The 13,960-nt window shown below is 37.6% G+C and overlaps 4 protein-coding genes and 1 pseudogene across 31 annotated transcripts in view; 2 read left to right on the forward strand and 3 right to left on the reverse strand.

Annotated features, from left to right (window-relative positions):
- The window catches only part of LOC126621361 (disease resistance protein RPV1-like), a 193,196-nt gene that overhangs the window by 74,354 nt on the left and 104,882 nt on the right, over nt 1-13,960 (reverse strand). The gene's annotated exons all lie outside the window — the stretch shown is intronic.
- LOC126621359 (disease resistance protein RPV1-like) overlaps nt 1-13,960 on the reverse strand; it is a 249,955-nt pseudogene that overhangs the window by 45,189 nt on the left and 190,806 nt on the right.
- LOC126621411 (tetraketide alpha-pyrone reductase 1-like) lies at nt 6,278-7,598 on the reverse strand. Of its 2 annotated transcripts, none has more exons than XM_050289926.1 (4): nt 7,437-7,598; nt 6,975-7,137; nt 6,672-6,864; nt 6,278-6,293 (listed from the first exon to the last, which is right to left on the reverse strand). In XM_050289926.1, exons 1-4 carry the CDS (start codon nt 7,476-7,478, stop codon nt 6,290-6,292), a joined length of 402 nt encoding a protein of 133 aa, XP_050145883.1. In that variant the 5' UTR covers nt 7,479-7,598; the 3' UTR covers nt 6,278-6,289. The 2 variants fall into 2 exon arrangements, with proteins under 2 accessions (XP_050145883.1, XP_050145882.1); XM_050289925.1 differs by lacking the exon at nt 6,278-6,293 and adding an exon at nt 6,328-6,488.
- LOC126621416 (histone deacetylase 19-like) lies at nt 9,881-10,909 on the forward strand. Of its 2 annotated transcripts, none has more exons than XM_050289931.1 (2): nt 9,881-10,533; nt 10,767-10,909. In XM_050289931.1, exon 1 carries the CDS (start codon nt 10,042-10,044, stop codon nt 10,525-10,527), a length of 486 nt encoding a protein of 161 aa, XP_050145888.1. In that variant the 5' UTR covers nt 9,881-10,041; the 3' UTR covers nt 10,528-10,533; nt 10,767-10,909. The 2 variants fall into 2 exon arrangements, with proteins under 2 accessions (XP_050145888.1, XP_050145887.1); XM_050289930.1 differs by having other exon boundaries at nt 10,737-10,885.
- LOC126621429 (histone deacetylase 19-like) lies at nt 10,808-13,111 on the forward strand. 2 transcript variants are annotated; one of them, XM_050289953.1, is made up of 5 exons: nt 10,808-10,952; nt 11,669-11,739; nt 11,821-11,878; nt 12,670-12,747; nt 12,843-13,111. In XM_050289953.1, exons 2-5 carry the CDS (start codon nt 11,720-11,722, stop codon nt 12,927-12,929), a joined length of 243 nt encoding a protein of 80 aa, XP_050145910.1. In that variant the 5' UTR covers nt 10,808-10,952; nt 11,669-11,719; the 3' UTR covers nt 12,930-13,111. The 2 variants fall into 2 exon arrangements, with proteins under 2 accessions (XP_050145910.1, XP_050145911.1); XM_050289954.1 differs by having other exon boundaries at nt 12,676-12,747.

Consider the following 13,960-nt stretch of genomic DNA (forward strand, 5'->3'; position numbering starts at 1 on the left):
ATAACATGAGCGGATCACATGATGAGCAGGGCCGGCCTTGAGATTTCAAGAACTCTGTGCAAAAGTGAATTTGAGGTCCTAAAAAGTACAAAAAATTTAATTTTTTTTTATTTTTTTGTTCAAAAAATTAACAAGTGGATATGTGGCATATTGTTTTTCCTTAACTATTTAGAGGGTCAGGATTCGAATTTTCATGTTATTGTGTGAAAATTTTATATTATTTTGTGAAAGCTTATGCATTTAATAAAAATAAACTGAAAAAATGATGAACACAAGTTTTGAACCCATCCCTTAGGCCAATATAAAGAAGCAATAATACCACTTGCGCTAAAACTCAAGTTTGTTAAATTCTATACATAATACTCTATATACGTATATGCATGCAAAATTGAAAAGTCAGGGGCCTTCCAATTTAGGGGTCCTGTGCGGTGGCACCACTTGCACCCCCTCAAGGTCGGCTCTGATGATGAGAAATATAAAGGTAACAGTATGGTCGATTGCATGAAAGAATATCTCTCATTTCATTTATTTTTCTGTCATATCAATCCTTACCCACAAACTCGGCTCAATGTGACTTGGAACTAATAGTCATTGCGGCTATATTAATTAGTTTGATTACAAATTTCCATCCAAATTGGTGTTGTCTAGACTTATTGTTTGTCAAGGGATTGACTAATGACTAGGGATATATAGCTTAGGAATTAATACATCGAATTCACATCCAATCAAGTGTCAAAGAAATTACAAAAATAAAGTTTCTTATTAAGTTGGTTAGATCAGTGTGTTTTTTTCTCTACATTTACAATTTAGATTAATTTAGTGTACTCTTTCGGGTCCGTCCTAAAAATTAGTGCATGATTACTTTTTAGAGTGAACTTCTTATGTTCCCCAAGTTTTATTAAATTATAAAATTTATAAATTAACAACGAAATTCAAATGATTGTATATACCAAATAAAAATTAGATTATGATATGAGTTCATGTTTGACATTGTTGATATCTCGGTTGTGTGAAATCTATAAGTCTAGCAACTCATGTTGTGGCCATTGGTGAATGCAGGATTTAGAAGAAGGTTTCGTTTGATTTATTAAGATATTTTTAAGGGTAAATTACATTTTCATACATCAAGTTTGGGCTCTATTTCAAATTTTAACATCTTTAAAACATTTCACTTTCATACCCTAAGTACTATTTTATTTCAAAATAATACATCCGTTACATTTTCCATCCATAGATCCGTTAAGTGCTGACGTGGCTGCCAGATATATGCCACGTGGCTGCCAAATGTGTGCCACGTGGCAAAAAAAATATTTTTTTTAATTTTAATTTTTTTTAAAACCTGAATTTTCTATATAAAAAAAAACCATTATCCAAAAAAAAAAACAAACAAACAAACTGCAACCCAGTTTGCAGTTCGTTCCCCCCCCCCACCCGAATCCCACCCGAGCCACCCCTCTCTCCCATCCCCCATCACCCACCCTCAAAATCCCACCCGAGATTAGGTGGATCTACCACAAAACCAATCCAAAAATCATCTCAAACTCAAAATCCCCAAGATGAATCTACCACAAAACCACCCGAGATTAGGTGTGATTCGAGGTCTCTGTGCAAGGGAGGTGGGTCGCGGGGGTTGGGGGGTGGTGAGGCCATCTCCAACCGATGGCTGGCCAGATGGCTCGTTTTAGCCCTCTGGTCCTCCAAGATTCTCCAAGATATTAATATTTTAATGAACAGTACATGGCCATATTTGCCTCCGTCTCCAACCGAGGGCCAGAGGGCCAGAGGGCTCGTTATAGCCCTGTCACAAAAAACCGTCTCCAACCGAGGGCCAAATGGCCAAACATAATTTATTATTTAAAACTACAATTTAAATTCAAGTTATAGGAAAAAAATAGAATTTAAAAAAAATTATTAAAATAGAAGTTATAGGAAAAAATAGAATTTGAAAAATATAATTTATTAAAAAAATATGAACCAAATTTTGTAAAATATAAGTTATAGGAAAAAAATAGAATTTAAAAAAATTTGAAACCAATTTTGTAAAATAGAAGTTATAGGAAGTTATAGAAGAAAAGAAATGTTTAAATTAAAAAAAAAAAAAAAAAAAAACCCAATGGCTAGCTAACTCAGCTAGCCGTTATATTAAAAAAAAAATTCAAACTATTAGTGTTGGTTATAACCGACACTAATAGTAAATAAAAAAAATGTGCCTATGAATACCTATTACTGTCGGTTATAACCGACAGTATTAAAAAATCTTATTTAATGTTGTCGGTTATAACCGACAGCAATAGGAAAACTATAAAAAAAAAATAGCCAGCCCGGGGCTGGCTGGCTGGCCAAAAGCAGCCAGCCCTTTGGCCCTTTGGCCGTTTGAAATTTCGTGGGGCCCTCCCAGATTCCCGTGCCCTCTGGCCCTCTAGACCATTCGGTAAGAGATGGCCTGAGGGGAGGTTGGTAGCTGGGTCGCGGGCGTGGGGTGGGGGACGAACTGAGTTGCAGGTTTTTTTTTTTCCTTCCTCTACTTCTTGTTGTTGCAGGTGGGGAACTGGTGGGGGTGTTTTTTATTTTTTCTTTCTCTTCTTCTTCTTCTTCTTGCAGGTGGGGAAATGGGTTTGGGTTTTTTTTTGTTTTTTCTTCTCCTTCTTCCTCTTCTTCTTCTTCTTCTTCTTCTTCTTCTTACAGGTGGGGAACTGTGGTGGTGGTGGGGGGGAGGGGGGGGAACGAACTGCAAACTGGGTTGCAGCTTGTTTTTTTTTTTTTTTTTTTTTTTGTTCTTTTCTTTCTTCCTCTTCCTCTTCTTCTTGCAGGTGGGGAGCTGGGGGGTGGGGGACGAACTGAGTTGAATTGGTGGGGGGGGGGAACGAACCGCAAACTGGGTTGCAATTTGTTTGTTTTTTTTTTTTTTTTTTTTTTTTTGAGAAAATTCAGGTTTTTTTAAAATAACGTCAACACTTAACGGATCCATGTATGGAAAAAACAAATGTATTATTTTGAAATAAAATAGTACTTAGGGTATGAAAGTGAAATGTTTTAAAGATGTTGTAAAAAATTGAAATAGAGCCCAAACTTGATGTATGAAAATGTAATTTACCCTATTTTTAATGTGACCACAACTACTTTTACGTTGCATTACAAATTTAATCATGCTATAAAATATGTGTTTGTTTATAAAAGTGTAAATTTACTATTTATATATTATAATAAATATATTAATAACATCACGTGATAGATACGTCAAATTATCATCGAGCCGACCACGTTTGATGTTTTTTTAAGCCAACTTTCCACAAGTTGTCCATCAAATCTGCTTCGTCGCGAAGATGGAACAACAACAGCAAAACTTCATGTAGTGTAGTGTGCCTGGAATGGAAGGTCCATGTCACGTGGGGAAGCGACGAGACACGTGGCAGCATTTGCAGCCGTATGAGCACCCAAGGATCACGTGGACACGTGTCGCAATGTCGGTCGGGAGAGCTACCATGGTTTTTGTGGTGGCTGCAAGGGGCCTCATCCACCCGCTAGGGTTGGGATGGGAGGGTCCATTCCAACTCCTGCAACAAAGAATCTCAAGGAAATATTTCCCCTCCCTCTCGCTCTCAGTAGTAATTGAGTTTACATGTAAATGTCCATTACGAATGAAATATCGGAAGGAAAAATAAAGGTTTTCGTAGTGTGTTTTGGTCAGAAAAACATATTTGAAGAATCACTTTCAAGTGCTTATCCATATGCACACTTTATAACTGAAGTGTTTTTTCACAGTGGTCGTCTCAAATATACTCTAAATGATTCATTTAAACCAAGTTTTCAGCAAGAAAGAAAACTGAAACAAATCCAATTTTGCAATATTTGCCTCTTATTAGTTAATTGCGAGTTCATGATTAGTCAATATGTAGATAGAGACTGATTTCTCATGTCACACATTCAAGCATGTTATATTGTTGAATCTTAGGCCTTGTTTGGTAGCCCGTATAACAGACCGGATAGGATAACTAAAACGGTTCCAGGTGTTTGGTGCTGTTTTGTACTAAATAATATTCGGACTAATTATACTGACCCCACACCTTTTATACGGTACATACCTGCTAAGTTATCCAACCAAAAAGCTCTGTCTTATTAGTCGGGTAGTCTCGCCCTCTCTGTTCCTCTCGTCGCTCGCCCGTCGCTCGCTCTACTCCTCTCACATCGCTTGCTCTCTCCTTTGAATCCAAGGTTCTTCCTCCTCTTCTGAATATGAGGTTCTTCTTCCTCCTCTCTGTTCCTCCCTCCTCCTATTTTTCTTGCAATTTTTCTTCTTCTCTCTCTGTTCTGCCCTCCTATTTTTCTTCCAACTTTTTTTTTTCAATCAGATTGAATCTGATTGTTGTTTTTTCTCTCTAATTTTTCAATTGATTTTATAAATTTTCAAGTGCTAAAGAACCCATCTGCCTCCTTTGGGTCATATCCTTCATAACCATTCTATTTAGTTGGGCTGATTTGAAGCTAAAAAAAAAGAGAGAAGGATTGGGAAAAAAATGATGAGAATTTGGAAGGTGGGTTTTGCTAGGTTTCTTGTTGTTGCCTTTGTGGTGGAGTTTGGTTTAAGGGAGCAGACGAAGAAGAACAAGGGAGAGGGAGGGAGGGATTTGGGGGGTGCGGCGGAGAGATCCGGGGAACAAAAGAGAGATTTCAGTTTTTTTTTTAAATTTTATTTTAAGTTTGATTCTCCTATCCAGTGTAATACCAAACACAGTATAAATAATACGGTCATTAATCCGATACTGCACCAAACACCCAACTAATTTAATCAGCACTATCTGGTGACTATTTATCCTATCCGACAGAAATAGCCAGTACAATCCGAGCTGCCAAACGAGGCCTTAATGCATTCAATCATGCTCAGAATTGTGGTGTAAGAACATACACATTAAAGGTGTCAAACGAATAGGTTGACGTCAACTTGTTAAATTAAGGCATCACCATCCCAATCCGTTTTAAAGCGGCCCTAGCTTATAACAAGCGCTAGGTCGAGATTATGCCCAACAGGTCAACCCAACCTGTTTTCTAAGTGGGCCAACTCAAGTATGACTCAAACACGCATACTCCAACTTGAAACCGAGATGTCCATTTGACACTTTGTTAAAGCTCAAAAAGTAGAATAATTAGCCCTTGGTAGGCTTGGAATTGAAACTAAAATGAAATGGACTCAGAATTTAAGTGGTTCACCCCAAAACAAGACTACATCTGCTGTGTTGCTTAGATTTTATTGATTTCAAAGTTTACAAATAGCGTTCGGCTAAATACTAGAATTCTATCTCCCTTAAGTTGTCTGACCCCCTTACCAGAGGTTCCGACCTCTTTATATAGGCCATCCATTAACTCAGAAAACCTTGGGCTCACCTAGTTTTATTTTTCTAACATTTAATGTGACACCTACATCAACTAGCGTGCTAACAACCTTTTTAACCATCAGTCGATATTCAGCGGTGAAAAGACACTTGCTCATTCGGAATTGCACGCCCTTGAAGATCAATGTGTGTCCAGCAACCTACTCGGTCTTGATTAGTCAACCATGTCACTCCAAGCAATAGCCCAACCGTCTTTACGTCTCGTCGTAGACTTCTGACATGTGCCCTGAGTAGGTCTGCTCCTAAAGATTTGTACCATAAAGTTGTCGGTATTCCCACGTGTCTTGGGGGTCGGAAAGTACTTTATGTTGGTCAGTTGGACTACGCTGGTGAGTGGTCCCCCCTCTTTAATTTTGTTGAGCCTTGGGCTTCTTATTCTTCTTTGGGCTTTAACTTTTATTGGGCCTTTGGTGGCCTTTTCCCTAGCTTGCACTATTTTGAGGGTTAAAAAGGACACTACATTAACAAATCTCTGTACACACCAGACAGAGTGGTATTCCTTAGTACCGCACGGAGGTTTTGAGTTTAAATCCCTCTTTTTTTTAGTATCGCTTGTATTGCAAAAAAAATAAATAAATAAATAAATAACAGAAAGCATTTTTTGCCCAAACATTCTACGTAGTTATAGTGTGAATCCAAACCGTTGATTAGGTGGTACATTTCATAGTTAAGTTCTTAATCACTTTATTTCAGCCTTTGCCAATATGGCAAAAGGATCACAAAGACGGGCTACCATGTCCTCATTCATAAGGGTGGAGGGTTTTTGCTTGGCTGGTTGTACGTTTGAGCCCTTTGGACGGTGTCTTTGGGGTCTTGTTCTTTGTTTCTGTTTTTTATGGTCTTGCAGGACTGTCCTCTGTGTGTTTGTTAGGCCTCTGTGCCTTTCTGGTTTCTATGAAGCTTTATCTTAACCAAAAAATTAAAAAAAAAAAAAAAAAGAATCACAAAGCATAAATTAACTAGAATGCAGGAAGATGGCCTTGCTCCACCAAAGAGGCAATGCAATCATCAAACATCTCTTGGATACTCTTAAACTTGAACCCTCTCCCCAGCTTTGAGGTGTTCAACTCATAATAACGTGGCCTCCCTAGTTGCTCAAACCTAAAAATTCTCACGTAAAATTCGATTAAAAGTAATTGATATAACTGATGCTTATAGCATGTGACGCTCTTTTTTTTTTTTTTGGGGGGGGGGGGGGGAATTAGGAGCATAAAAAATGGATCGGCCCATAGTATGAACCGATAAATTATGCTTAATTAATTGTAGCTGGTAAAAATATCAAACCTTGTGGGGATAGGCAAGGAAGGATATCTTGTAGATAATAAGGAACCTAACTCAGTGTTGTCCATAACTGTTGAGCTACAAATACATCTGCCATGAGCACTTTCATGCTCATAAACTAAGATGTGACAGAGTGCAACATCATCAATGTGAACATATCCCATCCTTCCATTCCACTTAAATTTCTCTGTTTCCCCTGCTTGATTGTTCAAACAAATAACCGTGTAATGTGCTTATAATCAAAGTTAAGTAAACGAAGAACAAGCGCGAAAAATCACGAAGATAAATCTGTAGTAGTAGTAGTACCTTTAAGCAGGCCAAGAACATCTGATGCTGTAGAACACAACTCAGGTGGCAAACAAGGCCCGATCACGAAGGAGGGTAGGACAGTAACCATATCAATCGCATTTTCTTTGCAGAAATCCCATCCTGCTTTCTCAGCTAAAATTTTCGACATAGGGTACCAAATCTAGTGAAATAGGTGCAGATGCATAATTTGTCAGTTAAACGGTTTGGACGGATTATATATAATGCACATGGAAAAAGAAAACATTGAGCTTAAGAAATGTAATAGCACAGATCAATAAAATTCGGCATTACTTTGCTTTGCAGCTACGTATTAGTATATATGAGAAGGGATGCATTCAAAGTTATGCTGAATTCGCCGAACAAATCTGTATTGGTTAGACTACACACTGCAGTTAGCAAACAATCTGTACCAAGGCAAAATCCTTAACAAGGACAGAGGGAGAGTATTGTTAACTAGACCTGAAGAGTCACCCAGAGGTACATTGGAGGTGAAATCCCCATCTGGTCTCACCCTTACAGCTGCAGAATATGAGGTGAGAACCACGCTCCTTAGAGACGGATTTTTCTTACACGAACGCAACACGTTCAATGTGCCCTCAACAGGCGGTTCCAGGATTTCTGTCTGTGTATGTATGCCGAAACTTTGTTTAAATGTATGATCTGTATTGATGGTGTGACAACACAACATGTTATATATTTGACGAGAAAAAGTTAAACATGCAACGTGCCTTGGGATCAGACGAAGGTTTTAAAACAAGGGTAGCAGAGTGGAAAACGCCATGGCACCCAAAAATTGCATCATCAAAGCTGCCTTCTTCCATCAAATCTGCCGTCACCAATCTTAGTCTTTCCTTAGCTCCTTCTAGCCTCCACAAATGTGCCAATTTCTTCTCGTTTCCTTTGAACTCATGGAGAAGACCGCATAAGTTTTGTGTCGAAAAAACGAATCCGATGCTACTTCAAGCAGATTGACTTGGGGGTTACGGTGCCTACCTAGATCTCTTACAGTCCCCGTTACATGATAGTCGGACAAGAGAAGCCGCTTTATAAGCCAGGATGCCATAAATCCAAAAGCCCCCGTAACGCAAACTTTGCCTTTCGAATCGAGTTTTCGATCCATCCATGTTCAAATTAGTAGTGTTTTAGTCCAATTGCATTCCAGGCCACTAGGTTTTATAAGGAACGTATAAAAGTAGACATTGTAAACATACATGCTATGTGCATTGGGATTTCTCACTAAGAAATGTTTAGGTAAGGCATCCTATGCCATGAGGGAAATGATTTTTAGCTTGAGCTATGGTTAGAAGTAGGCAAGTCATGCAAAAGTGATGAAGTCCGATGCCATACACCGCCAATGTGACGCCTGTCCTAATCACAAACATTAGATTGAGAAAAACTTACACTTGTGTTATTCGCACGACACGTGGTGGTAATTGTATACCTTCTATGTAAGTCCTCTTCCACAACAGCAAATCTCTAAATTGTAACTAGGTCCACTTTAACTCCAAAAATCATTCTGTGGGCCTGACCTCACATTGTCAGTGAGACCAAACTCATCCACCCAAATAAGGCATATCGAAGCCTCGTTGCTCTAAGGCCCATGTTTCTAGGGGCACTTTCTTTTTAGATTAAAAATGAAAATGAAATTTGAACTTGATTGACGAAATTTGAACTCAAAATCTCTTTTAAATATAGAAATACTATTACACTAAATGCTAGTTGTTTCTAGTGACACCTTTTTTAAGTTGAGTAGTCAATGAAGTTGAATTCATTTATTTGGTTTTCTGAATCCTTTACCTTTGATGATCATTTTGATTTTGTCTCACAGTTCATATTATGAGTTTTGTTAGGCAATATGGTAAGTTCAAATTTCATGAATTATAGTTGTTGCCATTATACTATATGTAGATACAACATTAAAGTTCTTGAAAAGAAACAGTGTTAAAAAAAAAAAAAACTAATACAAATACCAGTTGATTACTCTTTCTTCTTGTCATTTTCTAATCAAATAAGGCGGGAAATTCAAACTTGAAATCTCTTCTAATATTGGGAAGACAAAGCCACATTGTAAGAAATGTGAATTGAAATCATTACAAATCTTGATGTTCCTGCGTTCCAATTTCTAAGTTCTATGTGTTTACTATCACAAACGGATTTAAAAAAAAGGTATGAATTTCACCTCAAGACTTGTAATTAAATACCTAAAAATTAGGATGAGATTAACTAAAAGAACCAGTTGATTCAATTTACATTTATTTTTAACTTTCTCGATTCGTGACTTCCCAAGTAGCATGAGACGCAAAAAAAAAAAAAAAAAAAAAAAAAAAAATATATATATATATATATATATATATATATAATCAATAATTTCAATTAAATCCCCTTTTTGTAGGAAATAAAAAGTTTCTATTAAATTGCGCCTAATGTCAGTACAACTTCCTATTCCCATTTGGTTTTGATTTTGATGCAATCACTATATATATCCAAAAGAAATAACATAAACATTTATATGCAAATCACTCACAAAATAAGGAAGTGGAAAATTGTCTTGATGAATACGGCATTCTATTCCAACCCGCTTAATCTCGAATCCATACATTTTTTCTCCACCTATGGATTGGTGTAATAACATCAAAGAGGGAACAAATAAAACAACAAACAAAAGCCAAGCCACCGTCTTCTTGTTCTTTCTTCTAACGAACTCTTTCTCACTTCTTCCATTTCAAATTAAATCCAAGACACTTCCTTTCTCCATTAAATTAAGGGAGTTTTAACGAAATACTCCCGATACTGTTCACTTTTAACGAAAAATCATATTTTTACCTTTCATTACACCTTTATTTGTTATTTTTAATTAAAACTATTTTTTTTAATTTTTTGTTAATTTTCCTTTAAATTAAATCACATATAAATAAACCAAAAATAAGGCATTTTCCTTACATTGATTTGATGCCCTACCCGCCGGTTTAAAACGGACCCCCCAATAACCCCAAACCCAACAAACCAATCTGAAAATATATAAAAAGTTCCAATTTTTGTCTGAAAAATCTGGTTTCCGCCGACGATGGACACCGGCGGCAACTCTCTAGTGTCGGGTCCCGACGGAGTGAAGAGGAAGGTGAGCTATTTCTACGACCCAGAAGTGGGAAATTACTATTATGGGCAGGGACACCCGATGAAGCCCCACCGGATTCGGATGACCAACGCCCTCCTCGCGCACTATGGCCTCCTCCAGAACATGCAGGTCCTCAAACCCTACCCGGCCCGAGACCGCGACCTCTACCGCTTTCACGCCGAAACGCAGCAGGACCAGCTGCGGCAGCTCAAGCGGTTCAATGTCGGCGAGGACTGCCCTGTCTTTGATGGGTTGTACTCGTTTTGCCAGACCTATGCTGGTGGGTCGGTCGGCGGCGCTGTGAAGCTCAACCATGGGATTTGTGATATTTCGATTAATTGGGCTGGCGGTTTGCACCATGCTAAGAATTGTGAGGCTTCTGGATTTTGCTATGTGAATGACATTATTCTTGCAATTTTGGAACTTCTTAAGTAGCATGAGGTTGGTAAATTTGATTGCATAGTGTTAAAGTTTTGAACTTTTTGATGTTTGGATTGTTGGGTTTGTTATGTTTTGTATGATCTCTGAATTGGGTTCTCAAAAATGTTAATTGCATAGTTAAGGTCTGAACTTTTTGATGTTGGGTTAGTATTATGTAATCTCTGAAATGGGTTACTGAAATTGTTAATGTTTTGCCTGAACAGCGCGTTTTGTACAGTGTGGAAAATTTTAAGCCTGGGTCTGTGGTTCTCCAGTGTGGTGCTGATTCCTTATCTGGGGACAGGCTTGGCTGCTTCAATCTTTCCATCAAAGGCCACGCTGAGTGTGTTAGATATATGAGATCCTTCAATGTCCCGCTCTTGCTTCTAGGTGGCGGTGGCTATACTATTCGCAATGTTGCTCGTTGTTGGTGCTACGAGGTATACTTCTCATATTCTGTTTTACCTTTTAATGTTTCCAAAGTATTTCACTTGTGATATAATTGTGCACATATAGCATGATTTTTATTGCAAGTTATAATCTCTTGCCAGTTGCCAGATAGCATGTTAATGTTTTGTGATTGCATAATACGACTATAGTGCCTGGCAGATACAGCTATCAGAGCAAGTTACTGTTCATTGTTCTGATTTGACATGATACAGCTAAAGTGCATGACCTTTTCTTCTGTCTAAAGTCTAAATTAGTAACTTGTAATAGACAACTTCTTGTTCTCAAGATTTCTTATAACATAAGCTAACTGGTGCCCACATTTACTCCAAAGCCACATTGTTCCTGAGCAGAAGATCCAATTTTCTGTCTTTTTCTTCCATTTATTTGCTATCAAGCTTACATTTTGACATTCCTTTGTTTTCCACTTCCTTCCTGTAATTTGATAGTTCTTGTTCCATAACTGGTAGAATACTTGATGGAAGTCTCATAGACTTGTTTAATGAGTATAGTGATGATTCAAAAGGAATGTTGTGTATCTAAATAGCAGCAAAGCTCCATTCTGACTTTTATTAATCCATGTATAAAGAATGTTGCTTGCTAGTTCAAGTCTATCTAATTTCAGTTGTTATTTGTACTCAATATTTAACGTTGTTATATGGGCTTGTATTCAATGTTTTAATATTATTCTTTTGTGAAATTCTTTCAGGAGAATGAGGAATAGGATGACCCAGACGAGAGGTGGGATCCAGATTCTGACATGGAGGTTGATGATGAACGGTACTTCAATTTATTCTCCTAATTTGCTCTCATTATCTAGCACTTTCGTCTTTGCAATTTACTGATTTATGGTTTATACAGTAAGTCTTTACCAAGCAGAGTAAAGAAAGAGATCGTTGAACCTGAGGTTAAAGATCCGGTACGTCACAAATCATCTCTTGAGCTCAACTTTTTTTTGGGTGTGGAATCATTTAGACTATAATTCACTATATTTGGCTGCCAATTCATTTGTCTATTCTTAAACACTACAACAACAACAACAAAGCCTTTTCCCACTAAGTGGGGTCGGCTATATTCTTAAACACTACTGCATTAAATTTCATGTATAGTAAAACTGTGCTCATTGTCTTTGATAATGGACTAGTGGTTATATTGTTTGTTCATGGCAAAAAACAGAAACATATTGACGAAAGGCTAAAAGATGAAAGTTACAGGAAAAACAAAATCTCCTTTGTACACAAGTTAAATAGTCCCTCTGGAGTTTACTGTTTCATTCGTTTAGATGATGCAATGAACCAATTCAATATGCACCATTCTTGACGGCTCCAACCGTAAACTTACTAAAACCTGGATTTGACTGGAATCTATTCAAACCATCCAAATCATATATAAAGAGGAAGCTTGTCTCTTCATAGTGTTTCGTTGCTCCCCTCTGTTATCATGTTTCTTGTTTATTGTTACGTGAAGCCTACATTGGTGATTAGTAATGTTCCCTTTCTTTCTTATGAGAATATAATGTTTCCAGCTATGGTATCTACTGCTGTTTATGATTATATGTTTATATCCTGCACATAGCATTACTTTCTTACGATGTGCTCATTTCCTTTGCTGTGCCGCATTTTAAAACTTACATAAACATGGATGATAACCTATTTGTTATGTTTATTTGCCTCAACATTATCTAATTCTGGTTGTTCTGGCACATTGGAGATCCAGAAAGGGACCTCGGAGAATGCTAGAAGCTCAGGCTATGATCCAGCAGTAGATGAGATTACAACAGGCGCAAAGGTGAAATTAACACATAAATCCATTAGAATCAGGTTCCTCTTTCATAAGAAAACCCTCCCACTAATAGTTTTCTCTGTCGACATTGATATTTGCAGGCTTTGGATATGGGATCTGGATCGGTGGATGAACCAACTGTGAAAGTTGAACAAGACACTATGAATAAGCCTGCGGACCAGATATAAACGTTATCACGATCAAATTTATTTAGGGTGACTTGATCACAAGCAAAGTCATTCAAACTTAACTGTCCATCGATTTGTGAAGTTGGTAATTTATTTGAGCAGTAGCATTTCATGTATCTTAGGATTTCTTGTATTTGTAAGAATTCAACGCTTGTCTATACTATCATGGATAAGTACCCAAATTTGGCCTCTTGTACATGTTTTTTTTTCTTTCACTGTTTTTGAACTATTAAAAGTTAAATAGGAAGGCATGGAACTGTCATTATACTGTTGCATCCCAAAACCGAATTCTTTGGTCAGAACCCTAAAACCGTGCTTATTTCAGGAATTGTAAGTTCAATCGGTAGTCCACTGCCCCTGATTTTGGTGCTCCAAAATCCAATTTTCCTCTTTCATTTGGGAAGAAGATGGGATTAGATATTTAGGATGTCGTATGACGTTCATAGAGGAAGCATTTATTACTAGACTCAAACCCGCGTTATGCTGAATGATTGGGAGTAGGTGACCGATGTTTTTGAAAAGTTTGGATGTCAGAAATTAGGATTATAATCTGCTTAACTCATTTCTTTACTCAAAAGAATTTTCATTTTTCATTAACAAACGATAACCTATGCGGTATTGCAGTAAAACCAGTAACTATATTACAAGGCAAAATGGTAAAAGGAAAACCCCAATTTGACGGTTTCTCTTCCAATAACTTTGTATATGTTCCTGTGTCCATCAGTTGTATTTAGATTCGTAGTCGTTCAGGCTAAACCAACTCTGAGCCCTTTTCAGCAATCGAGCATCGACTGGAAGACTTGCTGAGTGTTCAGTATCAGAACCATCTATACAGAGTGAACTTTCAATTTCACACAGGTCACTTGCATTAGATGTCCTTTCAGCTGAAGCACCACTTGAAGATATCCCATTTGCAGTAGGGGGAAAGCACTTCAGGTTGTTGAATGCTACTAGTGTTTCCCTGTTTGAGTTTCTTAGTCTTCCCGATAACTTTTCTCCTCGTCTGCCCAGATGTAATCCACGAAGATAAC

Source organism: Malus sylvestris, chromosome 5 (assembly GCF_916048215.2).
Source record: "Malus sylvestris chromosome 5, drMalSylv7.2, whole genome shotgun sequence".
Taxonomy (NCBI): domain Eukaryota; kingdom Viridiplantae; phylum Streptophyta; class Magnoliopsida; order Rosales; family Rosaceae; genus Malus; species Malus sylvestris.

What these genes read in the sequence shown, in the direction of transcription:
- LOC126621429 (XM_050289953.1), top strand. Translation starts at nt 11,720, where the DNA reads ATGGAGGTTGATGATGAACG. An exon ending in AACCTGAGGTTAAAGATCCG is followed by an intron (nt 11,879 to 12,669) that starts GTACGTCACAAA and finishes GGCACATTGGAG; the next exon opens with ATCCAGAAAGGGACCTCGGA. An exon ending in AGATTACAACAGGCGCAAAG is followed by an intron (nt 12,748 to 12,842) that starts GTGAAATTAACA and finishes TGATATTTGCAG; the next exon opens with GCTTTGGATATGGGATCTGG.
- LOC126621416 (XM_050289931.1), top strand. Translation starts at nt 10,042, where the DNA reads ATGGACACCGGCGGCAACTCTCTAGTGTCGGGTCCCGACGGAGTGAAG.
- LOC126621411 (XM_050289925.1), bottom strand. Translation starts at nt 7,478, where the DNA reads ATGGGGATTTCACCTCCAATGTACCTCTGGGTGACTCTTCAG. An exon ending in TGTTCTTGGCCTGCTTAAAG is followed by an intron (nt 6,865 to 6,974) that starts GTACTACTACTA and finishes ACAATCAAGCAG; the next exon opens with GGGAAACAGAGAAATTTAAG. An exon ending in TCCTTGCCTATCCCCACAAG is followed by an intron (nt 6,489 to 6,671) that starts GTTTGATATTTT and finishes GAGAATTTTTAG; the next exon opens with GTTTGAGCAACTAGGGAGGC.